Here is a 16,223-nt window from a genome sequence, read left to right as displayed (position 1 = left end):
GTTTTGTGAGAAAACACACGCTTTTATTTGCCAGTGGCAGAATGTCAATAACAAAAGCAGCACAACAAATGGTTCTTTGTAGCACTGGCTAGGACTCTGTTAGAAGACAAATTTAATGTATGCCTAAATCACCTTATATTCCAGAAGAGACCGGTGTGTCCAAAAGAAAGCAAACATCAGTAAATTCTAAGTCTCATGAACACACTCATCCAAAACATTATTCCCGTGAATTATGATTGACACCTTCAGAGATTATTATTTTTAACACTTATCAGTTTGATGCAAAGCAGTTCTACACTACTGCAAACTACAACCACAATAATAAAGATTAGCTATTTTCGTTTGTTTTTTCCTGCATGTTTGAGACTACCATGTTTCCATGTTTGACTGTATCCTTTACTCATAATGCTCTACAGGTTTTCCAGAAGGAGTTGGGAAAGAGGACAGTTAGCGTCCAGGCTCTCAAACGCTCAGCCAAGGAGTTGATTGACAGCAGTCACGATGACTCCTCCTGGGTCAAAGTACAGATGCAGGAGCTGAGCACTCGCTGGGAGACAGTGTGCAACCTTTCAGTGTCCAAGCAGGCACGTCTGGAGCAAGCCCTGTGCCAGGCTGAGGAGTTTCACTCCACAGTTCACATCCTGCTGGAGTGGCTGGCCGAGGCAGAGCAGAGTTTGCGTTTCCATGGCAGCCTTCCTGATGATGAAGAGGCTCTACGCGCACTCATTGACCAGCACAAGGCAAGCAGTGGTGATATTTAGATGTGTTTCAGTTAAAGGTGCCATACCATAAAAAATTTTTCAATATTCTATCGGGTTCGCAAGATAATTTGGGTTAGTAATGCCTAGGATGCTCTTTTTTAAGCTACTGTACATGGTCTTTTACGCCTGGCAATTAAGACGAACTGATTTCTCATTAATATTCGATATGTACTGTAAATAAGCTTTGCTCTGATTGGATCACTGTGATTCCTAACTTAAATATGGAAAACAGATTGGCTCTCATTGATCCTTGGCAATATCACGGCGTCGAGTGGCAGCCAAGCGTTCGCTTTGGGATCCTTCAATGTGGGGTCTTACTATCATTGTGAAGCAGAATTCACCAAGCGTTCTTTGGATTCTTGGCCCACTAATAGCAATGTCACCTGAAAGGGGACGTGAGAGAGGGGGATATTTTGAGGGAAGGCTCGTCCTCTGTTCCCATTTATTTGCACATAACGGTGCGCATTTTAGCAACAATGACCGCAAGCTTCTCTATTTTATCCACAGTTACATTATAAATTCTAAATATAGTTAAGCATTGTTGTAAAAACTAAATATTTATACTTTATAGACTGTATTTGTATGGCTGAGACTCTGTCGCTTTAAACCCGCAAATGCCGTGTTGCCGTTCAGCTGAGTGGGTGGGTACCAACTACAAAGTGGGAAGTTACTTGAATATTAATTGATGAAACTACTTCACAACGACAGCAATTTCAAATCCATTCATTTTGCATGCCTTATGCCGTTTATTGCCTTTTGCATTCAATCGACAAACTGTATAGATGTCCAACTTAAACCATGTTACACATTCATTTTGACCTATGTTATCCTTAAAACATCCATCCATCCATAAATTTTCAACACCGCTGATCCTGGTTAGGGTCGCGGGACAATGGAGCCTATTCCAGCTGACTTCGGGCGAAAGGCGGACTACACCCTGAACTGGTCGCCAGTCAGTCGCAGGGCACATATAGACACGGACATTCACACTCACATTCACACCGTCACTGAGTGGGAACTGAACCCACGCTACCCGCACCAAAGTCAGGCGACTGTACCACTACACCATCAGTGACATCCTTAAAAAAATAGAAAAATGTATTTTGAGGGCATGGGACCTTTTAAAATTTACAGTTTTGGTTGTGCTTTGGTGAAATTGTACTTTTTATATTATGGTTTTGTTGAAAATCTTAATGTGTTTCTGTCCTCTTTGAAGGAGTTCATGAAGAAACTGGAAGAAAAGCGAGTTGCTCTGAATAAAGCCATCGGTCTGGGCGAAGCTATTCTGAGCATCTGCCATCCTGACTCCATTACAACCATCAAACACTGGAACACAATAATTAAAGCACGTTTTGAAGAGGTAGATGTTTATATGAAACAATGATATCTTTAAGAATTGGGGACCTTTTTGTGTGGTTTGTGCCAAACAAAGAGTCATTACGTTGCTCTCGTAGGTACAAGCCTGGGCCAGGCAGCACCAGCAACGACTGGCTGCAGCTCTGAGCGAGTTCTTAGCCACTCAGGACCTGCTGGAGAACCTGCTGACCTGGCTACAATGGGCTGAGTCTAACCTGAGTGACAAAGACAAAGAAGTCCTACCGCAGGAGATCCAGGAGGTCAAAAGTCTCATAGCAGAGCACCAGGTCAGGGAATCTTTTTCATTTGGGTTTGTTTTTCAAAGATATAAAGATCTAACCAGTCAACTGGAATAGGCTCCAGCTCACCCTAATGAGGATAAGCAGTAGAGAAGATGGAGTGATGGCATTTTGTTTGGTTTTATTTTAACAGGAAGACGTGCAACAATCAATCAATTAATCAATAACTAACTTATCAACGAAATCAACAACTATTTTGATAACCGATTAATCGTTTAAAGCCACTGTTTAACTTGTCCAAATCCTTTGATTTCAGCCTCTCAACAGTAAATATTCTCATATTTCTGTAGTCCTTCATGAAAACAGACTGGTTATCTTTTGTGTTTAATCAATATATGAAACTGGTTTTACTTTGGAAAACAATTATCAAAATATTTTCCCATTGTCCATTTTTCTGACATTTTTCGGACCAAACTAGTAATTGAATCATAATCAATTTATGGAAAAACTTTTTTTTTCAGTTTGATCTATTAAAAAAAAAATGATTATTTGCAGCTGTAGTATGAATAATTTGTAATTGACATTTAGTTGAACCTGAAGCAGCCTCAGAAGTGTATATCAAATTATTAGACACTTCGTATTAATAAGTAACGAAGAAGTAGCTCTCAATTTTAAAATGGTTAGTGAGCTATTGCTTAAGGTTGATTATTTGGTTTTGTTTAATCATTAAACAATACCAAATAAGCAACAATAATTGCTTAATAAACAACAAACGGAAAAAATGATTTCGCCGTAAACTTTAATGCAAAATAAATTTTTAACTGATTATTTGATTAATGAGAATTAACTGGAAGCATTTTTTGTTGCATCACCCTGTAGGCTTTTATGGAGGAAATGACCAGGAAGCAACCAGATGTTGACAAAATCACAAAGACACACAAAAGGAAGGCTGCTTTGGAGCCTCAGATCCACTCTCAGATTCCCGTGCTGGACAAAGGAAGAGCTGGAAGTATGTGTCACACAATTAAGCCTTGCAAAGCACACAACCTGCGCCATCTGGCAAGTGATGAGTCATTGCAGAGTGACTCAATATCCTCACTGTGTTCACTTTAGCACCTGGAGTGATGTCATCACCGACTTATAACTGTTCTAAAAGATTTACAATCCACTTTTGAAGGATTTTTCCTTTTGCTTCCAGGAAAACGTTCTCCCACTCAAACCATGTACGCATCAGCGACACAAGCACCGATTGAAACCAAGAACCCGCGAGTCAACCTGCTGGTCAGTAAGTGGCAGCATGTGTGGCTGCTGGCCCTGGACAGGAGGAGGAAACTCAACGATGCTTTGGACAGATTGGAGGAGGTAAGGCCTATTCATTGTCATGTTGTGGTGGCTTGGATTAGGTGGTTGACTGGTTTATTCACAAGTCGAAGGATGAAGATTTAATTGAAAAGTGTTATATACTGTATCATATGCAGTCTTTTTAAATAGCCACTTACATATGCTCTTTCTGTGCAGTTGAAAGAGTTTGCCAACTTCGACTTTGACGTGTGGCGGAAGCGCTACATGCGCTGGATGAACCACAAAAAGTCTCGCGTCATGGACTTCTTCCGGCGCATTGACAAAGATCAGGATGGCAAAGTTACAAGACAGGAGTTCATCGAGGGCATCCTGTCCTCCAGTAAGTGGATGCACTAAACCTCATTGACTGGTTTCAGAGTTACTCTCTATCCACTATGCCCTATATAGTATGTTCACCATTTTGTAGTGTTGTCCAAATGTGTAGTGAATATAGGCTAATATAGGCTATATCCCCTATGTAGTGCCCTCAATGTATCCCACAATTCATCTTGAAAAATAGTGAACAACGGTGGTCACTAGAAAATCAAATATATCCCACGATGGATTGCGCTAATACAGAAAAAACATTTTCCAGTTTCAGTTTCCAGGTTGTTGTTTTATTTTCGTTACAAGACAAATTCATGAGTTGTGCATGAAAATATCTCTAATTTAAGTAGAGCAACACATCACAACACGGGTGGACATTAATTCATTCATTCATTTTCCGTACCGCTTATCCTCACTAAGATCGTGGGCGTGCCGGAGCCTATCCCAGTTGACTGGGCGAGAGGCGTGGTACACCAGCCAATCGCAGGGCACATATAAACAAACAACCATTCACACTCAACTTCACACCTATGGGCCACAAAACATAATGAACATAATCAGTGTAAATATGTTGTTTGTATCACTGTAATTTCTCTAATTTTATTTTGTTCATTGACTCTTTTTATTGTGAATGAAGCACCTTGTAACTTTTTTTCCCGAAGTGCTATACAAATAAAGTTATTATGATTAGTATTATGTTAACACCTTTGGTAACGTGCCCCCAGAATTCCCGACTAGTCGACTGGAAATGAGCGCCGTGGCAGACATATTTGACCGGGACGGTGACGGCTACATCGACTACTACGAGTTTGTTGCGGCTCTTCATCCCAACAAGGATGCCTACAAACCTCTTACAGATGCCGACAAGATTGAAGATGAGGTAACAACTTTTCTACTTAAATTAAATCCACATAATTATGTTTTATTGAACCTGTGGTGTTTAATACAAATAAATGTTAACTGTGGAGGTAGGCTGCATACCAAACATAAACTATTACTCTTTTTTTTTTTTTAACTTCTAATTTCTCATCTAAGGGCAAATGACTAAACTGCGCAGGTTCCAAGAAGTATATTTATTGCTTGCCAGAATTTGTGGGGCAAGCCTAGTAAAAAAAACTATACAACTTGGATCACAAACTGAAAAAAAATAAACAAATAAACAACAACACTAATACCTACCAAAAACATGAAGTGCCTCATGTTTTTTCACCACAGCGCCATCTGCTGGATATGGGCATTGGCTCATTTGCGTTCAACACAAACATTTCACTGTACAAAACCACACATGAATTGATGTTTTTTTCTTTTGTAGGTGACACGTCAAGTGGCCAAATGCAAATGTCCAAAACGGTTCCAAGTGGAGCAAATTGGTGCCAACAAGTACAGGGTGAGCAGAATTTAACCTGCAAGACATGATATACATATATAAACTGAATACATTGATGGTACTTTGGTTCCTGAAGGTAGGATTGAGAACCCAAATTTTTATGTCCAATACTAACATGGAGTTTTTTTCTTATTGTTCTCCACACCACCAGTTTTACCTTGGAAACCAGGTACATATAAATGTTGTTTTCCTCCACTGTGCATATGTGCCTTTGCAAAATGGCCTTTTTATGCCCCATGTTTGCTTTCCAATTAACACTTTGCCTTGTTCCCTGGCTGGTGGTTGCATACTGGAACTCAGAAGTAGGAAAAAGAGCTATGCGAGTGAGAGAGAGATAAAAGCTAAAGATGTCATTGTATTGAATCTACAAAAAATAGATGCCATAGAGATTATTCATACTCCAAATCATTAGGAAATATAATGAATTAACACTTCTGTTTCTTATGAACAACAATAATGTTGCAGAATGAATTTGATCCAGGCCGTGTTTCATTATCGAAAAGTGTCAAACTAAAACAATTCCAAAAAGCATTGTTTGTATTTGATTGTTAACTTCATTTACAAATATGTGAATTAAACCATTATATGGTTCATGGTGTTTAAGTTTCATAAAAAAAAAAAACCAACTTTTAACAAGTTCGTTAAGTTTTAAAATGGGTCAATTTGACCCGCAACATGACAGGAGGGTTAAGCACCGTGATTCACATAGGCCTACTTATTTTCCTTTCTAGAAAATTGCTCAGAAAGTAGCACAGTCCACTTTTGAGTTTCAGTTGCTATACTGTTAATGTGCTAAATACCATTTCAGCCCACATTTCTATTGATTATTCATCTGCTGGCCACTTAGGAGAATTAAAGTGTATGTGCTTGCTATGGGTGCTTCAATTTCATGGGAACATTTTATCTCAACATTGGCTGGTGCTTTTTGAATTTCATGTTATTATTATTTTATTCTGCCTTTCTTTAAAAACTAAACAATCGCATGTTTAAATGTAAAATTCATGACAGATGTGGATAAAATTTTTGGGTTATTGATGGGAGGTGTAATTGAGATGGGATAATGGAGTAGTGTTGTTCTGTGTTCATGTCTCACCAAACAATAAATTGAATTAACTCTTTTGACAGTTTGGTCTGGTTCACTGCTTACATGACTCCGTAGTCGGCGATGAGACAATAGCAAACAGAGAAAATCAAAATCTAAGCCCTCACCTGCACGTTGCAGTTTTGGAAAGCTGTATCCTGGTAAATGGTTATTCTTCAAGTGTTTCTTGTGCCTTTTCTTCCTCAAGATTCATTACTCAATCTCCATCACCTTTAACGTATCTGATCACTAAAATCACCAGTGGCGTTGAATCATTCTGAGAATCATACAGATTGCAAGATTCTGTTCGTTCTGAGATAAGATATGCTAGTTTCAGGCACTCGGGGTCATCAGTGTTTGCTTATGTTTGAGTGTCCCACTGTGATGGATTTAGACATTAGAGATCGTTTGAACCATTCCTCATGTGTGTCGTTTGGCGCTAGCTGCCTTGGTTCTGCATCATATTCAACGCATCTTTGATTGTACTAACGGAGCGTGCAACATTGTGCTGGAGTCTCAAGAGTTTGCTGTCTGTGCGTCCATCTGATCCTGATCTGGACAGAAAGCATGCAGCTGTGGTCGTTTTGTCTTAATCGCGTACTACACGCTCAAGGTCACATCCAAGTGCCTCGGTTGCTCCTCAGGTCCACCATAAGCACATCCGGCTCATTGCAAAGTCTGGTGTGAGCCCTTTGGCAGATGAAGGGGAATTATAGCACAACAGTACTCCCCTTTGGCGTAAACTGGTGTCTCTAAATAAAGATTCAACATGGAATGATGCCAGACAGGAAACATAAAAAAAAATCTTAAAATATGACATACTGTCCAAATATTGATGTTATGGTGATGACATATAATCTGCCATGAGCAATACTGGCCCTAATCAATTACACACTAATGGAGGTAAAAGCAGTTGGACTGACCTTGAAATGTTTGTGTCTTTGAGACTGAAAAATTTATGTTGGTGTGTCCAAGTTTTGTTTGTGTAAAACCTTTGCAACCCACAAAGGAAACAAGCTGTGATTCAAATAATTATTGATTCCAAAGTTCTGCATGGTTATGGCTTTTAATTCACACCCTAAAAAGGGACGTCTATGTCAGACTCAGTGTGGTTTCCAGTGTTGCTCAGGTTGACAGCTGCAGTCTTCAAGTGGTGCTAGTTCACATATGCCCTCTTTGTTTTCTCTTTCTTTTTAAATTCCTCCCCTCACCCCATCCTCTCATTGTAGTTTGGAGACTCGCAGCAGCTACGCCTGGTGCGCATCCTGCGCAGCACTGTGATGGTACGTGTGGGCGGAGGCTGGATGGCCCTGGATGAGTTCCTGGTGAAGAACGACCCCTGTCGAGGTGAGTTTAAAAGTTCACTATTTAATGGCGGGGTGAAAATTGTCACAAGCACTGTTTGACACATTTCCTTTATAATGTCTTTGTAAGTGTCGAAGGTGGAAATAAAAGTTTCAGACATGTAAAGGGAAAATGGTACATGTTATTCTGAAAAGAAGTGATAATGCACAGCAAAAACGTTAAACACTCACTGGCCTTAACATTAGGTACATCTGCACATTCCAAATGAGTTGTCAAAAAAAAGAAAATAGCTGTTTTTTATTGACACTGTCAGAGAGATATTCATGCAAGAATATGTTTGTGATTATTGGTTGTTTTTATCAGTGGTGTAGAACTGCACTGCATCATGTTGACAGCAATTTCTAATATTTTTAACCTATGTAGCTAACGTGCACTTCTAAAGCACTAACATTTGTATCAACAATCAAACATACATACATCCATTTTCTGTACCGGTTATCCTCATAATGAAATTAATTTCTCTTCCCCAGTGTCAATTAAAACTGCATTAATAATTAGATTTTTTAAGATCTTTTATTAGATCTCTTTAGATTGTAAAAGTGTAATTAATAAACGTAGCCAGTGAGTGTGCAAATAGTTGCATTTCTCAATCATTTGCATATTACACCACAAAACAGTATCGTAGTTCATAATTATTGGAATAATCAAATTCAGTTCAATTGAATGCATTTATTGATTTGTCCCCTGGAGGTAATTGAAGTCACACAGAGAAGCCAGCACAGACACAAAACAATATCAATTTAAACTAAAAAGCTCCGATCATGGATAAACAAATTAGAAAGAAAATAAATGAATCTGGCACAGTGGGCGACTGGTTAGCACATCTGCCTCACAGTTCTGAGGACCGGGGTTCAAATCCCGGCCCCGCCTGTGTGGAATTTGCATGTTCTCCCTGTGCCTCCGTGGGTTTTCTCTGGGCACTCCGGTTTCCTCCCACATCCCAAAAACATGCATGGTAGGTTGATTGAAGACTCTAAATTGCCCTTAGGTGTGAATGTGTGCGCAAATGGTTGTTTGTTTATATGCGACCTGCGATTGGCTGGCAACCAGTTCAGGGTGTACCCCGCCTCTAGCCAAAAGATAGCTGGGATAGGCTCCAGCACGCCCGCGACCCTCGTGAGGATAAAGCGGTACAGAAAATGGATGGATAAATGAATCTAGAATATAACTTTAATATGTTAACAACCTTCAAATACACCAAAGTTAATTGCAGTTATATATGTTGTATATACAAGTAACCGCAGTGTTGGTTTTGTTGCAAAACAAAAATTTGATTGTAGTTTTATGAGGTGTTTTTCTTTTTTTTTTTTTTTTTTTAATTCTCAGTGTACAGACTGCCAGTCTATTGTATTGTATCGTCTCAATACGATGTCAAATGAAATACTCACAGAAAAAGTGATAAGAATGTTAGTTTGGGTTTAGCTTCACGGTTGGAGACTAAAATACACACATACAATGGATATAAAAAGTCTACACACCCCTGTTCAAATGCGAGGTTTTTGGGATATAAACAAAACATTTGAACAGGGGTGTGAAGAGTTTTCATATCCAATGTGTACTTGCGAATGAGTATGCAAACGCCTCATGTTCTTTTCTTGTTTCTGTCCTCTTGCTCAACAACCTTCATCATTTCTTCTAGTTCATCACCACGGGAGCAAAATGTTGCGCTCGGAATCAAACTCTTCGATTACACAGTCTCCTATAGGTTGGCAAATCTCACACTTTCTCTCCCTGCTCCATGAACCCACCAGTGGTATGTCTCTCCGCACATCCCAGTGTGTGCTACTTGTGTTGGGCCCATGGGTGTGTGCAGGTGTATTGTATGTGAGCGCTCAGTGTGAAACTCCGCACTCATTCACCTTGGTGTTCATGCATGTGATTGTTTTGTGTGGTCACATCACCTACTGGGGCATCTTCTCTCCTCATGGGCATGAAAGCGGGCGGTCCTCGGCCGAGCTTCTTTTCACATTTTACGTCAATCAAACAAACAGGAAGTGGAAAACCGTGTGAAGGGTTGATGACAGTTGAAGACGTTTTTTCTTCAGCATAAAAAATGAAAAGCCTTGAAAAAAACCCACACTGTTTACTGACTTTGTTTGACAAGGTGGGTGCAACTGCATGCAACTCGCATTCAAGTTTGTTTTAACAATATTGGAGCAAGATTTTTGTTGTTGCGAGAATAGTTGGACACATTCATGTATACACTCACTGTGACTATTAGGGACACCCACCACAAATTCAGCTTTTTACAAAGGAAATAATGCTCAGTTTTGGGGCAAAGCAGGGCAAATTGACTGTATGTACAGGTGCTTCTCAATAAATATGAGAGAATATTTGAGATAATCTTATTCATTTCAGATTTTACTTTCAAAAAGTGTGACTCTCAGATGAATTAAACACAGGAGAAAACACTTTTCAAAAGGTCAAATCCTACATAATTATATACTAAAAATGATTCCTTCTTATGTAATTGGTGAATTTGGGGTATTTGTTTTCTGTAATAATAAAATATAAAATCATGATCTTTTTCATATGTAGTCTGTGCAGTGAATCTATATAGTTTGATTTTCACTTTTTGACTTGAACTACTGAAGAAAATTAAGTTTTCCACGAGATTGTAATTTATTGCGATGCATTGATAAATAGCCCGATTTAGCCCAGTTGCCCACAAGCAAATGAAATGTGCTTTGCAAACTAAGATTGAATATAATTAGGGATGTAACGATATCTCTGTTCGGTTTTATCACGGTATTAATCTCACGGTACGACAATTATTACGATATGTGGGAAAGCTCACGGTATTGCAAGAAGACTCACGATATTGCAGGAAGGTTGACGGTGCAGGTGGGGCAAAGAGACGAAAGCAGGAGAACCGAAAACCTCTCTTTTTCTTGCTCTTCTTCTTTTTGACTCTTGCCGAGTCCTTCTAAATAGGTTTTAGTAGTTTCTGTCCATTTTCCCAGTTATCCAGTTTTTGTGAAAAAAGACAGCTTCAAATCATATATTACTGTGCACTTCTATCCTCGTCCATCCAAATGTTTACATTAATATATTCTACCTCCAAAAGAGTATTATTGCTGCAGCAATAATATATACTCACCATAACAAAACTGTCCATTGAGAAACTTTCACTTCAATAATTTAACATTATTTACTGTATTGTCATAGTTTTTTTTAAATGTATAACATTAGAAATTGGATACCGCCTACTAACAGTGATTTATTTGCTTGAGCCAAATTCAAGTGAAGTCATAAATGCAGGAGCACTCTTAAAAGGTAAAATAATCCTTAGTTTCTTTTCCTCTGCTTAGTGGTATTGTAGGATGATTTGTTTTTCTGAGCAGCCTCTGTAATATGTTTTCATTTGAAATGTGGACACTTCATTTGAAGAGAGGGAAGATCCATTTTGGTATTGATATCTGTGTTTGTATGGAGTGGACCTATTTCATGATTTCATTTTTGGGACTACTGTAATGTATTGGCGGAGGTATATGTGGAATAGGGGGAGTCGGAATGGTTATTCTCTCTCCTTTCACCCATGACTTTCGACTTGAGATAAACACTCACTAGTATACCACTAAAGAGTGCTGCTGTTACAATATGCTTAAATAATTTGGCGCGTCATCACTTCGAGGCGGCCGCCACCGGCTGGGATGGAGCTTCGCGAAGTGGAGGTCCACGAGCAGCCGATGCCGGCCCGTGTGTCAGCGTTTGCTGGGACTGAGGACTTCGTGCCCAATCGATTGCGACGCGACGCTCAGACCGGCGACTCGGGGCACTGAGTTGTTTCTGCATCCCTCTCAATGCAGCTTTTTGGTCACGTGGGCCGGTCAACCAATCAGTATATTTTTCTGTGACATAAACACATGGTCACATGGGTTAATACGCGTCCAATCGGGTGGGTTTATACGTTAATGAGGAAGTGGAGCGCTGTGGTGTGGCTGTGTATAGCCAGCCCAAAACTACACTTTAAACACAACGGCTCACTATTTTATACCGAGAAAAAAAAAACATGATGTGAAGCACTTTTAATTTCGCGATATCGTGAAAATTGTTACATCCTCAAATATTTTTTAAAATGAAAACTATGAATTGGATGATTAAAAGAAGACACAATAGTAGTGTGAAACTGCATACAGTACCGAAAGGCAGTTCTAATGTTTTGATTACTGTAACTTATTTAGCAACTTACAAGTCCAAGAAATATAGTATAAGATAAAGATACTCAGATTTGATCGATATATAAAATAAATTAAATAGCAGGGTGTCCGGAAAAGCTAATGAAGTCTCCTGTGGGTGTATGCGAATGTGTTACGTCACATGCAGAAGCTTCTTGTTATGTTAAGAAGGCAGCGTGGCCGCTGTTGCAGCACAGTGGAGATGTGTAACATGCGCATGACATTTGGTGTTGTTGGTCTCCATCCGTTCATCATCAAATCGTTGCCTTGTGAGATCTTCACCATCATCATCACTTGCGTATGAACACAGGGCCATGCAAATTTGCTCATTTGGAATGTGCTCTCTTTCTTGCAGCTAAAGGCAGGACCAACATGGAGCTGCGAGAAAAGTTCATGGTCCCCGAGGGCACCACGCAGGTAATGGCAAGCTTCCGCTACCGAGGCCGACGCTCTCGTCCTTCGTCGAGGGCGGCGTCGCCCAACAGGTCCGTGTCCAGCCAATGCTGTGTCTTCCCGTCCAATCCGGCAGTGAACAGCACTCCCAAGGTGAGAGGGGTGCGAGCTGTGTCGTTGTGCTGCCTCTCTGCTGCAAAATCATCCATCTTTGTCCATTTCAATCATATTTTGTTTTGCATTATGATGATGATCATCTGTAGTTTATTCACCCGTTTTGTTTATTCTTCTTTCCCATCTCACGACTTGTGGTATTTGATTTTTCATTCCGTGTTTCTTTGTGTTGTTGATTGCCATTGTTCCCCAGACGTGCCAACACATAAGCCGCAATTATGATAAGCCATGGCTTACAAACAGCAAACCCGCCACCCCACTTAAATCATCCGACTCCTTCGGGAGCCCAGGTTCATCGTCAGAGGTATTGTCGCAGACATGACGTCCAGCGCTTCCTGATTTGACTCAACTGGAATCTGCTATGTATTCCATATTTTAAATAATCTAAATATTAGTAAAACCACTTTCTAATCTGAAACTAAAGATTCCAGTTGCGTCTTTAATTGGGTCTTTGATTACTTATGATTTTGTTGCTTCCAGTATTCCACTTTGATCCAAACAGGTTCACTTGTGCATGAGTGACTATTAACTATTCTGTTTCAACAAACAACACACTTATTAACAACATGGTTTCCGCTCTAATACCAAGTTTGTCCTCAAGGTTCCAACTAATTCTAATAATATAGATCTTTGGCAGTGAATAATAATAAATTAGTCTAAAATACATGTTGTCTTTTGCAGATGACACCAGTTCAAGGCAGCAAGTTGCGTCTTCCTGGCTACTTGTCGGGAAAAGGATTTCAGTCAGGCGACGAGGGAACGTTAATCAACGCTGCCGTGCTCAAAGCTCGGGGGCAGGTGCTCGGCGGTGAGTGGTCGAAACCTTCTGGAACTTTCTGCTTGCTTTCGTTGACACAAATCTCATAACTGTGACGAGAAATGTTGGAATGTAATTGACGTGTATAAGTGTAACATAGCGTAGTCTTTATTTTGTATGTAGTGACCAAGGGCACTTATCTACTCAAGTGCAGATGGGCGGGCTCATGTTTACAAACCCATTTTATTGATGATATTAAAAGACTGGAATTGACAAAATAAAAAGGACTATTCTGGAAAAACGATCTATTAGAGGGGATGGAACTCTTTGTAAAAATATATTTTAACAGCGGTTTATTGTCTTATATTAATTTTCACATTTTCTGTCATTGCTTCTCAATAAAGCCAACAGTTGATTTAATTCAAATTGAATCATACCCAAGCTGACTGTGTTGTAAGGTCAAATCAAAAGATTTAGACGTAACAATTTTCAACTCCATCAGATTTTCAGGATTGTTTTCTGCACTCAACTCTGTTAGTTTTGATTGACGTGATCCAAGATGAACCGGGTTGTTTCTAGACCCCCTGGTTGCGCCAGGCAAAAAAGACCGCGGAGACCCCCAAAATAAAATAAAAAAACCTGGACGATGGCTATGCAAAGATATTGTTTATCAAATAATTGACATAACAAATAACTACCAACACTTAGAGCAAACATAAGAAAACAACAATATATTTGGTCAGCTTGTTTTAATATATTCATGCATATTGTGTGTGCCACAAACAGTCAACATTTTGTTTAATGTAACATTTAGCCTATACCAGAAAATTGAAGGAGATAGTGTCTATAGTATTCTATTCCAAACACAAATTAGTATCAGTATGAACAGACTAGGCAGACGGCAGAATTTTTGCAAGCAGGTTTATTTTGGTAAAAATTGATAAAATAGCCACCAATAGCAGTTTCACCGATTGGCAAGAATTTCCTGATAATCATATTCATATTCATAATGTCCAAAAATGTCTCAAGGAATCCTAGCTTAAATTGATTGGTCTGAAGCTGGCATTTGTGGCAAATTCCAGGGCTTGTACTTTACGAACTCCTACGTGGGAAGTCACCCAAATGAGTCCCAATTGGAAGTAGCTACCTTAGACAGATGGGTGACATTGATTGGTGACACTCTGGAGAAGCCTCGCCTTCTTGATTTAATGTTTGCGGAGCATGGCCTCAAAGTTTGATGATCATTTTAGGGATTCACCTTGAAAAAGGGGGGTGGGTTATCATCATTGCTTGCAGCTTTAATGTTAAATAGCTTTTCTTTGCAATGTTTTCATGATTTCCACGGGGACTACACTGTCCACTGCAAAATGTTTGTTTTAGCGCAATTGATCAGTTAGGAGACGGTAAATGCTCTAAAACAATATGTTACGGTAGTTGTAATATTAGAAATTGCCAATGAAAAGTAAATTTTGCCCAATACACCTGGGCCTCTGACTAAATAACAGTGTCGTTTGGCAACAGCTTTGACTTCATGGTGTGTTTAACCATCTGAATTAAATAGCTAATTAACTGACTCTACCCTTGTAGATTCGAGGAAAAGCTCGAGCCGACCCGGAAGCAAAGCAGGAAGCAGAGGCAGCAGTCGTAGAGGCAGCGACGCCTCTGACTTCGACATCTCAGACATCCAGTCGGTGTGCTCGGACGCGTCGGAGACGGTTGGTGACGGCACGCGGACAACGCCTCGCTCGGCATCCCGCCAACATGGGGGGAAGCCCTCCAAGATCCCTACACCACAGAGAAGAAGCACTCCCACGAGCAAACTGGCCAAGGGATCCAAGCGATAAGTCAGTTGCCTTGAGAACAGATAAATGCCACAAACACTGGAATTATCTAAATTAAATGCAAATGTGCTGAGTGTTATTTAAATTGTTGCTGAGTTGTAAAATATTCCTTTTCAGAGGCAATATGATTGAATAGTACGCGTGAATGGAATGTTGATGGCTTAGTGTATTTGTTTTTAATGTATTTTATTTTTGGTGACATTGTGAAATGTTTTTTTATTGTATTTTATTTGATTGAGCCGGTCAAGGTTTGATGGTCTCTGGGAAATAATACTCAAGAGAAGTTACTGAATGTACTTTTGTCATGTATGTGCTCTGGACTTTGGAGTAGCATCACGCCGCCGTGTGTGTGTGTGTGTGTGTGTGTGTGTGTGTGTGTGCGTGTGTGTGTGGCACCACAAATATTTATTTATAAGTGCTAACAATGTGCTTTCAAGGGCAATGCAATATACCTACGGTAAGCACTGCGGGAACTTTTAACAACACTATAAGTAGCAGAAACCTTGCAGTCACAAAGTCCTCCGTTTGCAGACCACTTTGCAGCATCATGTGAGCCCCGTCACGTTGACACTCTCTGTCTAGGCACGTCGCTTCATTTCAGTTATTACTGTAACATTATTACTTTGTAATAAACCTGCTTGCACAAAGCTACCAGAAACAAAGAGCCTTGGCTGCTGACCATTTGAGTCCTCATTCATGTTCCCTTCTATCCTCTTAAAGCTGCACTGCAAAACAAAACAAAAAACTAATCTAAAAAAATGGGTGAACTCAAAATTTCAATGCAAAAAACTTAGATAAAATTTTAAGTCAATAGTAATAATATCAATAATTTCCATGTTAAAATTAAATGTTTTAGGCCAAAAAGTTTTGGGTACTTTTTACCACAACGGAAACATTGATTGCCAAGATCATTTAATAATATAATATATATATATATAGAGAGATAGAGAGAGAGAGAGAGCAATGTAACAATCCAGAACAATGAAGATCAATGAATTGAATGGGACTATAATTAAAGATTTA

The 16,223-nt window shown here is 39.5% G+C and overlaps 1 protein-coding gene across 1 annotated transcript in view; it reads left to right on the top strand.

Moving 5' to 3' along the window:
- The window catches only part of dst (dystonin), a 137,705-nt gene extending 121,843 nt beyond the window's left edge, over positions 1–15,862 (top strand). The window contains 14 exon segments of the mRNA XM_061689302.1: positions 417–740; positions 1,978–2,121; positions 2,216–2,404; positions 3,236–3,365; positions 3,555–3,718; positions 3,875–4,037; positions 4,750–4,904; positions 5,337–5,411; positions 5,563–5,580; positions 7,722–7,839; positions 12,391–12,581; positions 12,796–12,906; positions 13,284–13,410; positions 14,947–15,862. Coding sequence (XP_061545286.1) covers positions 417–740; positions 1,978–2,121; positions 2,216–2,404; positions 3,236–3,365; positions 3,555–3,718; positions 3,875–4,037; positions 4,750–4,904; positions 5,337–5,411; positions 5,563–5,580; positions 7,722–7,839; positions 12,391–12,581; positions 12,796–12,906; positions 13,284–13,410; positions 14,947–15,203 — 2,166 coding nt within the window. The 3' untranslated portion in view covers positions 15,204–15,862.
- The last annotated feature ends 361 nt before the right edge of the window (positions 15,863–16,223 follow it).

Source organism: Phycodurus eques, chromosome 11, assembly GCF_024500275.1.
Source record: "Phycodurus eques isolate BA_2022a chromosome 11, UOR_Pequ_1.1, whole genome shotgun sequence".
NCBI lineage: Eukaryota > Metazoa > Chordata > Actinopteri > Syngnathiformes > Syngnathidae > Phycodurus > Phycodurus eques.
Note: the sequence above shows the minus strand (reverse complement) of the source record. Positions and strands in the feature narration are given on the sequence as shown.